The sequence below is a fragment of the Triturus cristatus genome, chromosome 3_1, assembly GCF_964204655.1.
Source record: "Triturus cristatus chromosome 3_1, aTriCri1.1, whole genome shotgun sequence".
In the NCBI taxonomy this organism is placed as follows: domain Eukaryota; kingdom Metazoa; phylum Chordata; class Amphibia; order Caudata; family Salamandridae; genus Triturus; species Triturus cristatus.
The window spans coordinates 314,111,577-314,132,898 of NC_140583.1; the positions used below are offsets into that span (position 1 = coordinate 314,111,577).

Genomic DNA, 21,322 nt, shown 5'->3' on the forward strand with positions numbered 1-21,322 from the left:
CGTCTCTTGACCTGGTTACAGAAGATTAAGTCACGTAAGGAAGTAATATCCAGTGACAGTGAAGATTCCTCCACAGCTAAATCTTCAAGGAGGTCTAAAAAGAGGGGTAAGTCTTCCCCTTCAACGTCGACGGAACCTCCTACTAAGGCCTTACAAAAGACCTCTGATGGTCTGACAGCCCCAGTCCCAAGAAATCACCTCACCGATGTGTAAAGGAGAGGGATTGGCTAGTTCCTGATGTACTTTCTACTCAGAAGGCCTTTTATTTCCTCTCCATCTGAAAAAGCGAAAGTTCAAGAAACCAGCATCTGTACCTCAGGAGGGAAGATCTGAAAAAATCCGTCTGTCGACTACAACAATATCGGGTACGTCCACGACTGCATCAAAGATTCACCAGGCGTCGATTCCAGCTCAGTCGACGGGCTTGTCTAGCTTTGACTACTTCGTCGACGTTACAGGTACCTGTCACAATGTCGACTATGTTGATAACCTCGACTATTATGATACGGACTATGGTGGCGACTACGAAGACGACAGCGACTGTCGATGACCACCTCTACAATGGTACTGACGACTAGCTCGTCGACTGTACTGTTGACTATCAGCCCATCGTCGACGATGCATTCTCCGACTATTCCTTCGAGCTAGTCGACGATACAGAAAGTTCAAATTTCTGTAAAGACGACAAATCGCACCGGAAATTACATCTCTGCGTAGAGTGACACCATTACCTCCGGCATTGCTCTTGGGACGAGGAATATTCAGAGGAAGAATGTCCTTATGGGGATGCGTACAGTCCAACCCGCGTACAGTCCAACCCAACTCCAAGTGAAATACCATGACTCTGATTCTGGTGATTATTACTTTGCGCAACAATACCCTCCACAAGATGGACCTCAAGAGCAAACACAACAGGTTATGGTGGTCATGCCGTCTTCACTTATTAGTGACTTACAAATCATGTTAGATTATAAGATTTCCATCTCAAACCTCTGATCAGCAATCGATGCAACCACCACCACCTCTGACCGATTCTTCGGCTACAGTGGCTCCTCAATTATCTCAACCTCCGGAGCTGGAACCAATAGAAGGTCGCCAGAATATAGTCACTGTGCATGAAGATTCATCAGATAATCAGAATGTTGAGCAGGTCCCGAATCCGGAAACAGAATGGGACTATTATTCCGTCACCGAATCCTATAGATTCTCCTCCAGCAGACATCCGGGGATTCCATAATCTTATTGACAGAGCTTCCAAGAGGTTTGGCCTTCCCATTCCCATTGTACAATCGGAATGATTTTAAGGAACCTTACAGAAAGTCCATCCGTTCCATCCCAATTGTGGAGCATTTATGGAGTGAGGGAATCAAGGTGATGCAGTCTCAAGCTACCGTCATCCCTGTTCTTCCGCGGATGGAGAAAATATGTAAGGCTCCTGATGATAGTCCTGATTGCCTGATTGGTCAACTGAAGCCAAATTCTGTTATCTCGCAGGCGGCTCAACGAAAATCAAAGAATCAATCGGCGCCCCTTACCACACCACTGGATAAGGAGGGTAGGTGCCTAGACAATGTGGAAGAATTTTTCCTCTATGTCCAGCCTCCTTGTTAGAGCTGCCAATGCACTAGCAATTTTGGGACGATATGATCACCAAATGTAGTGCGATTTATCTCCATTTTTGGATCAACTGCCAGATAGTTCCAAGGCTGACGCAAAGAAGATCCTGGAGGAAGGAGCAGTCTTCAGAAATCATCGATTGCACAATGGACATTGCCACCACTGCTTTTCGCTCCTTGGCAGGTTCAGCTGTTCTAAGATGGCAAGGCTGGCTTCGGGCTACCTGGTTTTGCCCTGAAGTTCAGAGTAAGATCTTTGGTTTGCCATTTGATCGAGACATGCTTTTTGGGAAGCATGTGGACGATGCTCTACAGGACATCAAAAAAGATGAAAAAAATCAGCAAGGTCCTTGGGGACATTGCAATACCGCAAAGTGCCTTTCCGGGGTGCAAGAGGAAAAGGTTTTTCTACATAGAGAATTCCAACAGCGCTACTCCTCCTATTCAGTCTTCAGTCGTACAAACCTCAGTACTCAACGTCCAGGCCATTTGGCCTCTCTCTCTCGCCAGCCTTCAAGAGGACGACAGGGGAGAGATGCCTCTAAACGCCAATAGCAGCTTCCCGGCTCTGCCTACTGTTCCTTCACCCCTGGTAACATCAGTGGGGGAGGGGGGGGCAGGATATCACCATCTTAACCGCTGGAAGATCATATCAGATCAGTGGATCCTCAATATCATCCGTTTGGCCAGTTTCAACACCTCCCACCTTCCAGAGACCCTTGTGACACAATCAAAACATCTGCTGCATCTACATCTCGAAGCTCCTCAACTGCTAAAAAGGAGCGATAGAGCCAGTACCTCTATCCCAATGAGAGGTTCTATTCCAGGTTTTTCCTGGTTCGCAAGACAGAGGAAAAATGGTGCCCTATCTTAGACCTGAGGGAGCTTAACACCTATCTCAAACTCTCGTTTCAGATGGTATCTCTTCCGGATAGCTTGCGTCTCCTGAATCCAGGCGATTACATGGCAACTCTGGATCTTGAGGACGCATACTTCCATGTTCCCCTCCACCCAGCCCACAGGAGATTGCTACGCTTCACAGTAGCCAAGAGCCACTTTCAGTTCAAGGTCCTGCCTTTCGGACTCTGATCCACTCCCCGGATATTCACAAAGGTATTGGCCCCAGTTGCAGCGTTTCTTAGAAAAGTCTCCAGGTTTTTCCCTACCTGGACGATTGGTTGATAAAAGCTCCATCTTCTTGAGCAACTACAAGGGCAATCGAAAGTTGCGTTCAACTTTTCAATCTGGGTCTTCAGCTCAACAAAGTCAAGTCAGTCCTTCCATCTAGGTCGGTCAAGTTTCTAGGGTCTTTTCTGGATACAACTTGTTGCAAAGCTTTCCCATCAGAGGAAAAGGCTGATTCTTTCTGACAGTCCACTGCAAAGAAGACAGTTTGTCTTCGTCTGTACAAATCTCTCCTTGGATCGATTTCATCCTGCATTCCCTTAATTCCGCATTGCAGACTTCCTGTGCACCCCTTACAAGAACTGGACATGCAATGGCGCCAGGCGGAAGGCACGTTCGACTACGGGACAGTCACTAGTCTTATGAGAGAGGCGGTCAACTGGTGGACGATCAAAGGCATTATCTCGAAAGGTCTCCCTTTCAAGGTTGCTCCAGCTCCTTTGATACTGACCACGGATGCCTTGCTGGAAGGCTGGGGAGCGGTTTTTCAAGACCTAGTAAGCAGTCATTGGACACCCGAACAACGCACTCAACATCAATCTTCTAGAGCTCAAGGCGATTCGTTTGGCTTTACAGGCTTTCCTTCCGAGGATTCGGAACCCCACCGTCTCGGTCCGTACAGACCACACGACGGCCATGCATTATGTGAACAAACAAGGTGGAACAAGATCTCAACTTCTTTTCAAGGAGGCCTAAGAGCTGGGAATGGGCAATTCTTCAAAAATCGCTCAGCAGAACATCTTCTGGTTACCCTCAACACAACAGCATATGCATTGAGTCGTTTGAAGTCTGTCTGTCACGAGTGGGAGTTGGATCAGGACACAAGTTTTCACACATTGGGGCACTCCGTCCATAGACCTGTTCATGACCCCCAGACAACAGGAAATGCCGGTTTTATGCAAGCGGGGATCACCATCAAGGATCGTTGGGGAATGCTCTTTCGATGGCCGGGTGCGGTGCATTTGTTTACGCCTTTCCACCAATTCCCCTGATTACTCAGACTCGACGGAACCCTGCACAATGATTCTAATAGCACCGGCGTGGCCCCGCCAGTTCTGGTTCACAGAGATTCTCCTACTCTCTCAAGATCGGCCAGTTCACCTGCGTCTCATTCCTTCTCTATTGAAAATGTCCCAGGGCCAAGTAGTGCATCCGGATCCGAGCTCACTTCAGTTGACCGCGTGGTTCCTGAGCACTGAGAATTCCAGAGTTTAAATATTCCTCAAGAATGTAAAGAGGTTTTAGCTCAAGCCCGTGCACAAAGTACAATTCGGACCTATTGCTCAAAATGGAAACGTTTGTTTGTGGTGCCACTGAGAACCTTTATCCGTTCTCTTCTGCTCCTCATCAAATATTGCCCTACATTCTATCTCTGGCCAGGCCTTGCACATTCTTTCATCAAGGTACACCTGGCGGCCATCTCTAGATTCATATGGAACAGCCTCTGTCCCTTTCCTCTGGTCTGCAAGGATTGTCAAGCAATGCCTGAAAGGTATCTTTAGAGTTTTCCCTCTAGTTCGACCTACACCTCCAATGTGGCAACTCAACCTGGTTCTTGCGCATCTCATGAGACCTCCGTTTGAGCCGATTCATAGAATGGACCACAAATTTCTGTCATGGAAGGTGGCCCTCCTGCTAGCCTTCACGTCAACCAGGAGAGTTGGAGAACTTCAAGCTCACGATTAAGGAACCTTTTTTACAGTTCAAAAACGACCAAAGGTCCCTTCGGATTTCCATTTGAACCAGTCGTTCTAAAATCCTTTTTTCCTTGACCTACGTCTCCAGCAGAAAGGTCTCTTCATTCCTTGGATGTCCAGAGCTGTCTGAAGTTTTCTCTTCAGAGCACAAAGGATTTCAGGAAAACTACGCAACTGTCACTTTTGGTGCTCCTCGAAAGGGTTTTCCCCTTTCAAAGCAAGGAATTTCACGTTGGATTGCCAGCGCAATTCACTATTGTCGTCAAGCGGCGGGTAAGCCGCTAGGACGTGTACGGGCTGACTCCACAAGATTAGTTTCATCTGCTGCTCTCTTCGCTGGAGTTCCTATCAAGGACATTTGTAGGGCAGCTACATGGAGCAGTGCCCATACTTTCACAAAGCACTTTTGCTTGGACTCTTCCACACGGAGTGAGGCGGCAGTGGGAAAAGGCAGTCCTGAGGAATCTCTTCCAATAAGCAGTGAGCTTTCCCTTCTATCCCTCTGTTATTGCACATTTTGTATCTGGTAATATTTACTAACCGTTTCAATGTCTGTTTACTACTTATGAAAGTATGTATACAGTTATTTCAGTATTTGTCACAAAGTCGTTTATTAACTGCTAGCTACTCTGATACAAGCTATGGGAATCTATGAAAGTTTCAATACTGGAGTAAAAACAATTTACCTGTAACTTTGGTTCTCCAGTATTGGTAACTTTCATAGATTCCCATGTGCCCACCCACCTCCCCTGGGAAAGCTCAGCCTTCAGCAAATGTGGTTACTATTACACAACCGCTATAAAAATTTGAGGCTCTGGGGCTCTCACGAAGGTTCTAGGGGGGGTGAGGCTAATCTGATTGGTTGTTACATGTTTTTTGGACCCTTTTACAAAAAGAGGTGGATATGCTACAAAATGAGATGAGGCCTATGCCTTTCTTTCTCTTTTGTACCTACTGCTATGTTTTTCTTTACCGAGGCTCCCATTCCAACGACTGGGAATGATACAAGCTATGGGAATGTTTCCAATACTGGAGAACCGAAGTTACAAGTAACTTGGTTTCTTGAAGAGGGTGATGGCATTTCACAAAGTGAAGGACTGTCCTCACACAAAGTGAAGGACTGTCCTCACACACCACCAGGTGTCATGCTTAATCTGCAGTCCTTGCTCTCTAGAAACTTGCTTTGGTAGAGAGCAAGCAGACACCCTGAGACAGGGAGGCACCTCTAAAACTAAGTGGTGGCCCATGAGGTGAGAGTCTAAAAATCTGTATAAACGCCAGAATGCATTTATTCAGATAGGGGATTATCTATTAAACATACAAGGATGGCGAGAAAAGGGGGCTTATTGCCCTATCACTGTAGTGGTTAATTATCAACATGTTTCTGCCTGTGGCCCAAAGGGTCTGCAGCATTCATCAGGACGAGGTAGGGCTCCAATCTTTACTAAAATTGGTAGGATGATACTACTGGGTAGGTTAACCTATGTCACATTCTACCCAAGTTGATTTCCTGAAACCCTGGTCGAGCTTCCTACACGACTCCTGGGAGGAGTGAGGGAGAAACCCCTGCAGTAATCCCCTCTGGGATGAAGAGCAGACACATCTAGGATCACAGTAAGAGATGCACATTGATGTAAGTTTGACTACGGGGGGTCTCACTCGCACTCCTCCCATGGGGTGTGTATTAAGCTCGACCGGGGTTTCAGGAAATCAACTTGGGTGAAGTGATGCTGCCCCTTTTGCTGATGGGGTGGGCAGTTCTCTTTAAAATGACACTCTCACATATGCTCTACATTCTCCAGAACACAGCTTCCAGGATCCCAGAGTCCTACTTCAACTGAATCAACACCTTGAGATAGTTATTGTGGAATGGGGGGCAGCCTGAATCTCGCTGGCAAAGCTGCAGCATGGTGTATGATAAGGGCCTGGCGGTCCCCAACATCTGAGCCCATTATTGGGCCTCTAGTTGATGGTGGTGAATGACTGTTTGGGGAACGTCTGGAACCAGCATGTAGGGTAGATTGCCTGGTCATGGGAAGCAGGGACTACCAGACGCTTCTGTACGGTCTGGAAGCATTTGCTCCCACCCCCACACACAGGCAGGGCGGGCATGGAAAGCATACAACAGGTGCCTGGGTTGGGAAACTAACAGCAGAGACCCCACTGTGGGATAGTGACTCCCTGGGGGAGGTAAAAATTGTGAGTTAACACGAGATTGCACACAATAGTGGACCCTGTACCCACGAAGGCAGTTTATTTGATGTACAGGAAAATTATAAATAATATGCCAGACTGTCTTGCCTCGCTTAGAGGGCCCTGTATGGTAGATGTGGGGTCCCTAGATGACCAGGAGTGGAGCGAGGTGTTACAGAGCCCCAGAGATTGCTATAAGGGCTCTGTTCCACCTGGTGCAGCTACTGCATAGGTCCTACCCCTCTAGGTCGAGTGTTCAAGATGTGTCATATTGACTCTGCCAAATGCCCCAGGGGCTGTGGTGGGGTGGGCACATTTTACCACACGCTTTGGATCTGTCCATCTATCCAAAACGTTTGGACTGAAATAATTGAGACCATGAGGAAGGTAACGGGCCTACCTGTGCCACTTGAGGTCAAATGGCTGCTACTGGAAGTGTTGGGGGAAGAAAAGTGACCCTGTCATGTAAATACTTGGCTCAAAATGGCAGAAGGGCTTTGAGAAAAAGCATGCTACTTGGAGTGAATGTGCCGTTGCTAACCATACCTGAAGGCTGGACCTCACAAACACCAAAAAGAACCGAGATGCCACGCAGCTCTAGGAGGTAAGGACAATGTAATTAATAAACTTGGGTAAAAAGGTGGCCTGTCTGTATAAACAGTTTTTTCTAAACTCCACCAAAAGAGCTACTAGTCCATTTTCCCATTGAGGCACCACTAAATACCGTTCCTAGAAGAACAGCATGGCTGTGCACCACTATTACAATGATGGTTATGATGGTAATGATTGTGATGGTCAAAGTGGCTAGTTATGAAAAAAGTTTACCTCGGCCCTCCGCATAATACTGTAAGTGAAATCACTGGCTGGACCCATAAGTTTGAGTTGGAACGCTTTAACCCCACATTACCTCGGAGTGTCATGAACTGGTCTACTTCATTATCCTGAGTTTTAAGTGCTAAAGTTGTTTTATTGGTGCTTAGCTCTGAGCTATATAGTAATGGAAAACATCAGGTTGCCAGTGGTAAAGCTGCTTGTGAAAAGCTGAGCCCAGTATACAGTCTGCCCTGGGACTCGTGGAAGACCCCATACATATCCATTGTGTTAGTCTTACAAGACGAACTAGGACTGACCAAGTGCCCTTATACCAGCCAAGCATTTCCAGTGCCGAGGACTGTTGGAGCAGATACCATCTCAGTGTCTTCACAGAATGCATGGTCCAAAATATAGCTGTGCGCCTTAACCATCACACTCCAGTCACAGCTGTTTTAAAATTACTAGACCCTGCCTGAAATGAAAAATTGTTTTTTGTTACCTCATGCCACATTTTTTAATATTGTGTGCCTCTTTGCACATGACCTCTCAAACCGCTGGCCCATAAAATCCAGCAGTGATATTGTATTTTTTTTTTTGCGTTTGCCAAGAGGCTTTTCTACAAGCCTTTGCCAGTCTACTGGCTTTCAAAGCCTCAGATGTGTCCGCTAGAACATACCTGCCTGGCACATTCGAATAAACCCGGACTCGTGGCACCTACACTCGACATATGCCCCTCACTGCTCAATATCTGTGGCACTGGGAGAACGAATCTTTACAAACTATGCACGTAACCATTGCTAGGAAATGCAATTGTAATCCGTGCAGACTTGCAGGCATATGCCTGTTCACGTTTCCACTTGGGAGTAATGGACTCCAAGCTTTGCTTTTATTGCCATAGAAGAATAGCTGCTGGAAGCGCTTGAGTGGTGGCCTGCAGGTGCATAAACTACTGACGTGTTAGTCTGCTTTTGCTTCATGATTGTTCCGACCTTGTGATTAGCTTGAAAGTAGCAGGGTAAATGTTTCCCGGCCCCTCCTTTGGATTCAGTGACACGTTTGTTAGCTACCTCTTTCAAATTCAACAAATCGTTTTTGTTATATCCCTGAATAACTAGTTTTTTAAATCTACATTTTCATAATCAAAGCAGTATATCAAATTAACAGGACTCATTGTTTTATGGACTACCAATTTCCAGACTTTTACACCTATAAAATTGGAGGTCCTACTCCCAGGTAAATGTTTGCAAAAAGTTGATACAAAGCATCATGAAAATAGGATTCTAAGGACTTGCTACACTTATTTTTTTGGCTGACCCACTTCAGAAATCCCCATTATGTCCAATTTCCAAATGATTAATGTAGTACTGGCATAATGTGAAGGATTGGACACAAAGCTAGGGTAAATGAGTGCCAAGCTTTGGACTGGACTATTTTTCTACCTTTAAGTAAATTGCCAACTGCTGCAGTTTCGAAACAAAATGTATTTCATGTCTACTCCCATACAAGTTTGGATAAACCGCCTGCTTCTCCAAGCTAATTCTGATGGTGATTAGTGCTGGTTAGTCTCAAACAGTGATGTACTAGTGAAATTCACTTTAAGTAAGGCTGCTAGCTAGCAACTGTTTAAAGGGTTAATGGTAAAGATCGTGGTCACAAGTTGCACCGCATTCACCTTTGCCCCTTACGAATTCTGAAGCTATATCCACATATCAATATTTTAGTGGGTAATAAAAGGAGCCCAGGAAAAGGTTTTAATACACACATTTTTTTTAATCGGGCTGTCCTATTCATCTCTGTTCATCCAATCACAAAGGCAGACCTGGTCTACCTTCCTACGTTTTAAATGCAGTTCGTGCCCTGGCTTCTTTAAGAACTAAAATCCTATCTCTGTACTAAGATCCGCTATCTGTCCACTGGATTTAGAAACACTACTCCCATTTAAATTGAAGTCCACTTTACTTATAAAATGTGGTGCACGTCATACAAGTGGGCAATGAAGGATAAGGTAGATGTATTACTCTGGGTATGGTCAATAAAAGGTACTGTTTTAACTTTAGAAACAATAGATGTGGTATTTAATATTTACCTGTTTTGTTGAGTACGTGTGAGCATTCTTCTGGGCTATCTACCAAACTGACTTTGTAGTAAATAGTCCTAAAGTAATCTTACAATTACCTACACTTTGAAGGCATGCCAACCCCTTGCGAGAGTATAACTTAGTGTTATCCTGTTCAAATAACAGTATCATGGTTTACACACGTTGTCCTATTTACCCCCTTTTGGATATTTTTGATTTATGGACTAGAAAATACTAGATATCCATGGTTATTCTAGTTTGTGTATGAAATCAGAGCATGACTTCAATTTTGTATATTCAACGTATTTATACTGGATGACTGAACAATAGTTAGATTGTGTTACACTGGATAGAGCTGCGCCATGGCTTTTTCAAATAGTTGTCATTGGTGGAGCATTCTCACTAGAGCTTTTATAAGCTTCTAGGTCACTGTACACAATGTCTGTAGCTTACATGTCTAAAATAGTGTAAATGCAGCCAAGGCGGTCCAGTCTGACCAGAGATGACTGTTTGGAACTGAAGTTTCATTCTGCTTTCCCCGTTCAGTCTTATTTTTAAGTAACCTTCTTTTGTTTTCAACAGGGTTACGAAGGATCCTTAATCAAGCTTACCTCAAAACAGGTAGTTAAAAAAAGAGAAAATTCTAAATTGTTTTACTATGCATGTGTGGTATGTGTTTAAGAATTAATTACTGGGAGTGCAATGAATGTGCTGCTCATGGAGATGGGTCATATGTCTTACAGTGAAGATGGATATTTGGCTTCCACCCTTTAAGAGGGAAATCTACAAATATTTAAAGACTGCCATGAAACCTGTATCCCACCAGTAAATTGGGCACCCAAAAAGGCCTAATGCCTTCTAAAAGCTTGTGAAGACTTGTGGTGGCCTAACTATAAGATTAACAGTGGAAAAAATGATTGACCAAGTGTCCTAAAATGCCTGCACAGAACAGCTATTATACGGTGTAACTTGTCTCTAAAACCAGATTTGGACTAGAAATTGTTTGCAGTACAGAAAGTTAATCCCTTGAAGCCTCTGACCTCCAATAACTCCTTCTGCACACCACCGTTAATGCACAGAGCGGCTTGTGCTTTTCAATGTGTGCTTGTTAATGCATTGCATTACTTTGAAGAATTTCTCCAGAAAAACAAATAATCCAGTCTTTTACTATTATTAGACATAAACACTAACCTCAACTGTTTTTTAATCTGGATTACTAGCAAAAAAAATCTAACCTACAGAATTTTATTATAAAAATCATTTATCTATTTTAGATCAAATTGTTTACATTTTGTTCATGTAAAATCAACCATGATTAGCATTTTTAATCGGATTTAAAATCTACAAGACCTAAACTAGAAATCCTCTTGCTCTACTGGTTTAGTCCAATCCTGTCGTTATTTAAAATGAGAATTCTATTGTCTGGTTTAAATAGTTTTTGTCTAGTGAGCATGTACAAAACAATGTGTTTCACTCTCCGCTCTGGAATGAGCAGTTTCTTCAGCTAATCCTTTAGCTAAAGGTGTTGGTAAAGGTATGTTTAACTCCCGTGGCTGTCCACCTTCATTCGTGAGGGTTTTTATGCTTCTGCCACAACCCCTTCACTGCAAAACTGGACTTAATATTAAGGTTAAATGCTACCTCTTGGTCAGTTGTAAATGTTTTCTAAATTGGAGATATTCCATTCTCTCAATCTCGCATAAGAAAATACCCTGCAACAAAGCGCCTATGTTTTTTATAGCCAGATTACTAACCGGCCTCTCATTAATGTCAACTGTTTCAAACCAGTAAGGTATCCACAAACATTCCACCACAGCATTTGAAGAATTCAAAATGTTATTTGGGAAGGGGATGGCACTATGGGAAGGTCCACATTACTTCTAAAAGTGTATTTCAAAGCCCAGTGTTGTATTCATCCAGCATTTGCTTAAAGCTTGCCATGTTGCCCCCCTCCACCTGCACCCATGTGTTGAATCATAACCAACACTGTAGTGATAAGCCTCATGGTGGGAGTCTTAATGAACATGTTAGTAGCAAGTCTAATCCATCTACAACTAAGAAATGTGGCTTTTGCTGATCCATGCAAATTAAGTGAACAGGCATGAAGTTCTTGTGACCAGCTATTTTGTGGCCACCTGGAGAGGTGTGGCGCAGCGGTCAGGGCGGCTGACTCTAGCATAGGGCTCACAGTTCGATTCCCCCAGCACCGACGGCAGATCAGCTCAGCATCATGCGACTCTGGGCAATAGCTCACTTAATCTCCCCTTACAGGTGATTAGTTCACACTTTACAAATACCAGGTGTGACTGTATGCAATGTCAAGCTTTTTATAAAAAATGTGCCTCGGTAGATGCTTAATATTCTGAAATCTTCCAGTGGTATTGCAGACCAAGTGAGTTTAACGTTTTTGTTTTGTAGCCTGTTGGATTTGTTACCTTTGACAACCGTGCTGGTGCGGAAGCGGCCAAGAATTCCTTAAATGTAAGTACTTCTAGGGGCATTTACAAAAAATGCAAGTTAAGAGCCATGTGGGGATAGTTGTCGTATGGAAGATGTCCCCACACCCTTCATAAAGGAAACGAGGGGCATGGATTTGGATCCATATCCTAAATTTACCTGCTAGCTTTAAAACATCCGGAAGCTGTGCTTGCTCTCATGTACCAATGCGACTAGTTAAGATATAACTTTTCTAGAGTACAAAAAGCACCTCATTCGTACAAGTCCAATACAAGTGAGGATGTTGTATCGCACTTAACAGGTGACGCAAAAAGGGCTATGAAGTGGTCTTTAAAATTAACTCTTGCATGTTCTTTTTAGGGCATCCGCTTTGATCCAGAGAACCCACAAACCCTGCGGTTAGAATTTGCAAAAGCTAACACCAAGATGGCCAAGAACAAGCTAATGGCTACTCCAAATCCCACCAATATGCACCCTGCCCTTGGCGCGCACTTTATTGCACGGGACCCATGTAAGTCTAGTTTGCGCATGTTCATCTGCACGCACAGGTTGATGGCATTAATCAATAAATGAGAAATTGAGAGCCTAAAGCAAGAATGCGAAGTGCTGTATCTTGCGATTGTACAGCATTCATCTTATTATTGACGGTAACATGGAAGTCTCCAACAGTTTCAGGCAGCATGGAATGTACAAACTAAGGGCCTCCTATTTAAATGAGTATCTTTTATTGAATTTTAACTGTGGCTTCTTTCTGTAGGCTTTCATTTGTATAGTTAAGTTGGTGAAAAGAATTACCAGATCACCTTTTAAGGTGTACTAGAACTTTCCTATGTCTAGACCCATTAAATTGTGTAAAGCTTTTATACCTAGTAGGCACACTTGTCGCAGCTTTAGCACAAAGTAAGCAGGTTCTGAGAAAGTAATGGTGAAGGTTATTCACTATTTTTTTTTTCCAACCAATGATTACCCTGTAAGTCTGACTTTGCCAGGGCATTCTATCAAAGCATTGGATACCAAATCTTTGTTTAGTGGAATGTTTTGAGTATGAGTGGTGTGCATTCCTTTAGATCATGTAATTGCCTTCAAACTCACAAAAGATCCAGTGACCAATGGATCCACAGGCCACATGAAGTATGCAATTTCGTTTAGTTTCATTAAGATATAGGTATGTGAACTGACAATTTAACAGTATAGCAGGTTTTTTTTCTTGCTCATGAAAGGGCATTATGATTTGAATATGGCTTCTGACATGATCCTCAATCCAACTTTTTGTGGTCTGGTATCTTTGTGAATTAGACCATCATAACTGGAGCATTAAACACTCCTGCCCGGACACAAAGTCCTTACTGATCAATATGCGTGTGCCTGTGACCAACCAATGACCTGTTCCCATTTCCAATACTTGAGCTTTACATTTTTTAAATGGAAGCAAATTTGTACGTTGGGAGTAAGATCTGCGATGCTGGCTAAGTGTTGGAGTGTGACATGTTGGCTTGAATACCATACCACCTAGGTAAATACAATGAAGGGTTTTCCTGGGGGGCTTCTGCAATTCTAAATCTAGTCTTTTGATACCTTCAACCTTTTTGTAGTTTAAAGGTCTGCATGAATGATTTAGAGATGTGGGGCATAGCAGGAAATGGGATTGATTTGAATGTTGGAGCTACCATAGTGTGCCTCAAGTCGTTATTGAAGTGCCCATGTGTTTAACGTCTAAAGTTGAGGGGCTGTAAGCACATTCATACTGTCGGTGTACGTTTCAATAGCGGTCTTCAAACACAGGTCAGGATGGTCTGAGTTCAGTCACTTCTATAAGAACAGTACCGGTAAACCTCTAAAGCACAATCTGTTTCCTCAAATGAATTACTGTACATGTAAACAAGCTGGTTAATGCAACTTTAATGTTGATCATTTTTGTGTAATTTTGCAGAATTTTCCCGTTGGGTCTGTCCAATGTGATTGCACAGTGGTTAGTACCTAGGAGAATGTTTGTGCCACTAACTAGTTGAGGCTCCTCTGCCACTGCCTGTACTGCAGTGGAGGGTTTGCAGACAGTGCTATGGAAGAATGCAACACCCCACTACTTCATTACCTATGGTTTGGAACTATGCCTCTCTAGAATGATTTTTAGCTGCCACACTCGGTGATTATTTTGTATTTTGCTCATTATCACTTGTCAAACTTTGGAGAATTTCGTTGCAAGAGGACTAGACATTGTGCATCTCTTTTGAAACGTAAGGTGCCTATGCACATGCAGCCATTCTGTGCACTTCTCGCTCTTCCCTTGTATATTACACCCCTCCCACAATTTCGGTTTCAACTAGTAGTGGATTATGCCTCAATTGCATACCTTCAAAGGGTTCTCCGGGATGTCCAAACTTTCTTGTAGCAAGACTAGTGAGTGAAGAATCTGATGCAAATTCCATTCTGCCATGGGTATACGTTAAGGTTTTATGCCTATGCTCAGAATGAACTCTGGAGAATTCCTGGCTACTTACTTTTAATTTGTTTGAAGTTGCAAACCTGATTTTTAAAACCTCAAGTCACTGAAGAGCTACTTGGAATCGTGAAACTTATTTTAATGGGAGTCAGCTTAAACAGGTAAAATTCTAGGAGAAAAATTTAAAATCTATCGTTCAGCTACAAAATTGATGTAGGCTACCTTACAGGAAAGGCAGTTCTGCTTATACACAGGCCTAAATGGGTACCCTCCAGTTTTGGCCAATCCTCCTGAAAGGCAATCTTTGCTAATGAGTTTTTAATCCTTTCATGGAAGTACTTTAAATGGCTACCGTTTTTTCCAAAGAGCTCCTAAGCAGTTACCCACTGGATAGGATATTAAAAGGGGCAGCAGTTGAATTGAGGCTCGGTAGGGTTCCTAAAGTATGAAGGGAGGAAATTGTAGCTTTATGTATAGCTCTAGTGCAAAGCTAGGTGGAAACAGCACTGCACAACTTGGGATTTCAATCTTTCATAATGACATTACATTTCACAGTTAAAATAGCTGAACTTCTTTATTTTAGGCACATGGATCTTAAAGGACTTGTCAAGGCTTTTACAATTTTCTGTTTAGTGCAAGAGCCAGGACTGAAACCCAGGTTCCAAAGTTGCCAACTTGTTGATTAGACTACATTCTCCTTCATTTATGGCCTGTGCAGAATCTGACACTTTAGGGCCTTTACCTTTTAATGCATTTATCTAAGTTGGGGAGGAAAGGTAATGTGAGAAACTAACTACTTTTGGTGGTGATTTCAATGCATAGGCCTGGCTCTCCCTACTTCACATCTATTCACTTGCCTGCATTCTGGGCAGGGCAGGGCTGGAAATGCTGTAATGTTTCAATGGTGTACATTCAAGCCCAAAAAATGCCTTTGGTTTAAAATCCAACATTTGGTGATCAGACTATCTGCCAGGCAATTTTATTGCGATGTTTTCTCCATTATTAGTGAGTTTTCTGAAAGTGCCTAGATGCATCTAAATCTTTTGGGGACTTTCATCATAGACATACACTTAAGGGGTTATGTATTGACCACGCAAGGACCAAATTCAATCCTAGTGAGTAGCCGGTTCAATTGTCAGGCTTTAAACTCATTGTGTCTTTACAGAGCCCCATCTTCAAAAGCACAATACTAAACCTTTCCCCATATGTGCGCATGGGGACTGCTCAGGATTGTGGTTTTTGGTCAGCAGAGCCTGAGAAACTAGTTTACTAAGACAGTTTTCGAAAATCTATGCAGATTTCTGTACTAGCTATAAAGCAACCAGAAAGGGAGATAGGAAAGAACCTGAGTCAAAGTCTCTTTCGAAATTCTGCCAGATTACTTGATATTAATGTCATTTCCACTCTAGAAGGGCACTCAGTCTACAGACTAATGTTGACTTGTGGGAAGCCCAATTTTTAATTGGTACAGAATTTTCTGGTTCACATGCTGTTATGCCGCTCATAGTTGTCTGCATGTGTATGAGCTAGGGGTTTCTTCCAGAAAAGTGACTTCCTGGATGTTTCAGCAGAAATGCAAGATAAACCAGCATTGGCATAGCCAATAGGTCTCGCCTTTGGAACCTTATAAGTGATTAGCCATGCAACAGTTAATGTTGTTGCACCAAGGATTGTGCTGCATAACTAAATACTTATAAGGTCCCAAAAGCGAGACCTTTTGAATGCTTGCTAAATTAAGTAATAGTACGGAAAAGACTGGCCACTATTAAAAGCTCTGATCTGCAACATACTAGTTTGAATCTTATCAATGGCAGGATCTAGTACTCCCAACTTTTTCAAAATGTTTGTTTGAACGTTATGATTTAAATCTGTCATGTAACTGGGGTCGAGAGATGCATAAAAAAAGCATGTGTCCAAGAAATACAAAATACCTATGTATACTAGGCTATCTATGGCGTAATAACGAAACAAATCTCTTCTGAGGAGCCTCACAAATGAGATTGTGTATGAAAGAATAGGTTTTTAAGATGTGATGTCACTGGAGTGGTCAGTTACAGTACTTTTTCACAATGCAAGACAGGCGAGACGGAAGAGCAGAAACTAATCTAGGTCCAACTCTGCCCTCCAAAGAGATGGTTTAGATTGCACCACTATAAAAGCAGCTTCAAGGAGTCACAACGCAGTAGTTCCGCTGAGCACAAGTTTGCGCTACTAGTGCCAGGCACAATTGCTATTCTTGACCCTAGTTCTGGATGAACTTCTACTTGAAAACCTTATCCTTGTGTTTATAGATTCCAGACAGTTGCTGGCACTGCAGTTTCTACATTTGTCTGCTTTTGTGCGATGGGCTCTGCAGCTGACTCCCACACGTCCCTGGCCGCACATGTGGGTGGTGGCAGAAGCCCAGCTTATATCTGGAGACTTGCATCATGCAGCGCAAGGCCAAGCAACCTGGGGTGCGCAGTGTAAGAGGCCTTCCACAACTGCTGAACTCAGAATGCGCCACAGATGCGACTGTTCACGTAGACCGCATGCGAGGAGGCAGCATTTTGCATGGATTTCCATGAACAGCAAGGGATCTCTTGCCATTTAGCACTGAGGAAGCACGTCAGACAAGCAACTAGTCACCAGCCTTTTTCGTGAGTACGTGTTGTGAGGCCTTACACTCAACAGGAAAGTTAGCATGCCATAAATTACAGGCACGAAATATGTAAACATAAAGATTCTCTTTCCAGCTTGTCACGCTGCTATGTCTTGAGCCCTACAGCTCCTAGCACTTAACAAGCATTGGTCGCGCAGCTCACAGAGAACATCAAAGCGGCCGAAAGGGCAGAAAGGAGGGGTGAGTGCAAGCCGAGGTGACCAGATGGGCTGGGCGAGAAGGGAGGGGGAATGGCGGCAGCAGCAGAGGAGCCTGATCAAAGCGAAGGGAGGGGTAATGCCGGCAGCAGAGGAGCCTGATCAAAGCTGACAAAGGGAGGGGAGAAGGGAGTGCGAGCAGCAGCTGTGCACGCCATCGTGCATTCAAGCTTCAGGCCTGCAAATCATGTGGGTAGCACTTTGAAAACCCGTATACTAAATGCTCTCCGAGCAGCGCATGCGCGCTGGCTCAGCGAGACCTAATAAAGTAATGTGATTGGGATTCTCTAGTTAAAGTAGTCTAGCCGCTTTGTCTGAATTCAGACATCCATTTCCCAGATGAAACTTGGAAAATACAATTGAGTTTCTGCCGATTTTCTAAGGATCTCCAGATCCTGCAGCCCAGACGTCTGTGTTTGAATCCATGACTGGACTATGAATGGTAGATGCTCGAAGAGGTAACTCTTGCAGTTTGTCCTCTTGAACCCCAAGAGTTTAGAACTTTTTTTGACTCCTTGACTTTTAACCAAGACTGATTTTGATTCCCAGTGAAAAGCCAGGTAATGTAAAAATCCTCCTCTTGCCATTGATCAGTTAAGATGAAACCAGGGTAAATGATCAACACACCCAGAGGACACTTGGTCTTTTAAGTGGATTATTAGGACCCTCTTGCCTGGTTTCTGGTAGTAATGAACATTCTACCATCGACAATTAGATCTATGATTTCTTTTTGTTTTGCACTTTACATTGATTACAAATCCTTAACTGTGCAATATTTCATGCAAGCGGCATTGAGTTTACCTTTGAATTGCTTGTGGGTACTGTTGAGGGGTTTACGTAAAGAACCAGCACTGCTTCTTTTAAAGCATTTCTATAGATATAGTTCAGTCTTCCACAGGGGCTCTTCTGGTTTAGGAAATTCTGGGGGAAGCAGAAGGGCATGTCATCTTTGATTAGGTGTCATTTACCCTCAATCAGGCCGTTGAGGTTTAGGAAGATGATGCTACTTTGGGTATCCTCTGTGATGCTGAAGTTGAGGACTGCAGTCCCTGACGTGACCCCTGGGACTACTTAGCAGAACCTGGAGCAAATGTAATTGCTGCAGCAAGCTCATTTGGTCAATCTATCTTATTCAAAGATTGGTTTCAATTATAGATAGATTCTTATGGATTAATGACTCGAATGCTGTGTTGAAGGGTTGAGAGGAGAATGGCATGGAGATCTTCACCCCCTGTCATTTCTTTAATATTTCTTCAGCAGAAATGTGAACATGTTCTCCCATTGAACTGTATACTCGTACTACTTTAAGTCATAGTGAATTTTGGAGGTGTAGCCAAGCATTTCTACATAGACAACCATTCAGATCTTGAGCTAATCTGTCCTTGCAAATAGTTTGGCGTCTGTCTCAGTTTTTGGCCAGATGCCAAAGTAGAAGGAAAGCTATTTCTGGTCAATTACCCTACAGAGAACTGCCAGTATTCTGCTTTTGACTGCTGCAAATGCAAGGCCCTCTCTGGATGAGCCAAAGCCCTTTACCAGGCAAAGAAGGCTTTGAAGACTATTTTTGACTAGTCTTTGTATTCAGCCAGTAAGTCTCGGTATGGCTATTTCAAAGCATGTTCTGTGAATGTATGGGTTTGGAGACTTTCTCTGACCAGACCAGAAGGATGCTTAGCTGGAGAGAAGTGTTTTATTAGCATTGGGGCACCACAGTATGATCTATTCGACACTGAACTTTGTTGAAACTTTTATCGAGGCGCAAATGCTAATAAAATAGCACCCAGAAATGTCGACATGGGAAAATCCTCTTTATGGAAAACCAATCCTTTTGCTGTTATACATGGTACTAATACTGTAGTCTGAGGGACATGACTGTTGACTGCCTGACCTGAGCCTACTTTTCAAACTTCTTGCATTCTGCCCTAAACCTGCCAAATGCTACTGAAAACACAATGGCACCGAACTGAACTTTGTAAGGTGCCATCTTTGTGTATTTTGTACTACTCAATCTGATTCGTGGTAGCTTCAGTTTCTTGCAAGGGGGTAGTAATGACACTGGAGCCCAGACTTGGTTTCATTCTGATTGCTAAATTCATAGCTCTGCTTCCAGTAGGATGCAAAATACCTATGCCATTTGAATTTCCTGCACCACTGGCTAATAGTTTTTTGTTCTCCTATTGTCTCAATTAGGGCTGCACATGCACAGGACCCTTTAGCACAAATGATCTTCAGTCCTCTTGGCCAACTAAAGATTTTCTGAAGTTATTTAAATAAGCCTAAAGTCTGGGTAACGAATTATGACAAGGCACAATTGATCTTGGTCTACAACCTAATGGAAGAGGCATAGGAGCCTGTCCAGCCATACACCTGGAATATAGCTTTTCATGTCTGTGGAAGACTGTATTCCTTGTTGCAGCTTGACTGGCTTCAGACATTCTATAGCCACATGAGGTGTATGGCTTGCAGTCTCACAGTCCACATCACTGGCTTATAAGAAACCAAGTCCCACATGATCACCCTCACTGGTCTTGTGCAGTCCAATGGAGTCCACTAGATGTCTGCATCACTATTCTAATATTGTACACTGCCGTCTCCTAGTTCTTTAGTCTCACTCTGAGCCCCTAGAAAATGCACATCAAACACAACATCAGAGGTCTATCAAATCACATTTATAACAGTCACTCACTTGGATGTCCGTTTTGGATCATGTAATAGGAGGGCAGTGGTAAATCACAAGTGATCTAGTGCCCCAGACCAGAAGTCACTAATCTGATGCTCACTTTTGCATGCATTATTTTGATTGGGTTGGCTGAGTAAAGACTCATTTCTAGACACCGTCAAATTGCAATTTTGTTTCGTTTAATGTTTAGATGACCTGACGGGAGCAGCTCTGATCCCTGCAACCCCAGAGGGCTGGGCTCCCTATCCACTATATGCCACGGAACTGGCCCCAGCCATTCCCCATGCTGCGTTCACTTACCCAGCGGCTGCTGCGGCTGCTGCTGCACTTCACGCTCAGGTGAGTTTTGCACTGCTTCACCCCACTTTGCTATGCTTACTCACTGGAGGAATCGACTGACAGATTGACAAAAATTTAGCAGTCACTTACGCTTTTTGTCTTCTGAATTGATGTGTACTTGCTCTGATTTACACTTGTGCTGATAGGCCTACATTGGGGCTAAAAAATCCAATCACAGCTGAAGGAAGAAATCGTGGAAGCTTTGGAGTTCACCACACTAGGCATGACTGCAATCGAATAGACTGAAATTGTTTAAACTTAAGTGTGAATTACCTTTTGTCCAATCTGTTGGTCCCAGTGATTGTGGCTCAGGTCCTTTGCCCAAAATGTTACTTTCACGTTTCAACTCATGGTTATTTCGGTCTGTTTTTGAGGCTCTTAACCTCTAGAAACACCATAAAATGCTATTTATACAACTTACATGATCTACAGCTCTTTTGTAGACCAGCTTTAGATTTGTTACTGGATTTCTCTTTCAGAGCGATTTTATATATAGGCATCTTTTCATTTAGTTTATAGTGTAAACTGCTCCTAATGTACTGCTAAACAAACCTTACAGTTTGCACCCAGTTAGCCTGGTTAAGTGATTAGTTTGTAAACCCAAGAGAAATATCTACAATTAGTGGCAAATTGAAGCAGAGGTTAGAAAGAGGGTGGTGCTGAGGAACAAGGGTGTAATAGAAAGTGAATTGGAGTGGCTTCTTGAGAACAGGATCTGAGATGAGCTGCACGCGAGGGAAAAGGAATTTACAAATTCTAGCAAGGATGTTCAGTGATTGGGGTGGTAGTCACCTGAACCATCTGCTAGGGTTGCTATCCTTGGATGCTGTCATCAAAGGTGAAACCATAGTGTTGCTCATAATGTAGTTATGACGTTGCGGTTGGTAGGCCACAGGTGATGTCGAAGGTTATTGCAAAGTCTGCTTACAAGCAAGCTGCTCTTTCATAGGAAAGATTAGAGTCGCT

General features: G+C 43.3%; 1 protein-coding gene across 2 annotated transcripts in view; it reads left to right on the plus strand.

The window, feature by feature from the left end:
* The window catches only part of RBPMS2 (RNA binding protein, mRNA processing factor 2), a 140,665-nt gene that overhangs the window by 69,111 nt on the left and 50,232 nt on the right, over positions 1–21,322 (plus strand). Inside the window, exons 3-6 of one of the 2 annotated variants that reach the window (XM_085644013.1) lie at positions 10,164–10,202; positions 12,000–12,062; positions 12,399–12,549; positions 20,208–20,356. In XM_085644013.1, the coding sequence (XP_085500139.1) occupies positions 10,164–10,202; positions 12,000–12,062; positions 12,399–12,549; positions 20,208–20,356 (402 nt within the window). The remainder of the gene's footprint in view (positions 1–10,163; positions 10,203–11,999; positions 12,063–12,398; positions 12,550–20,207; positions 20,357–21,322) is intronic. The other variant, XM_085644014.1, reaches the window with a different exon arrangement.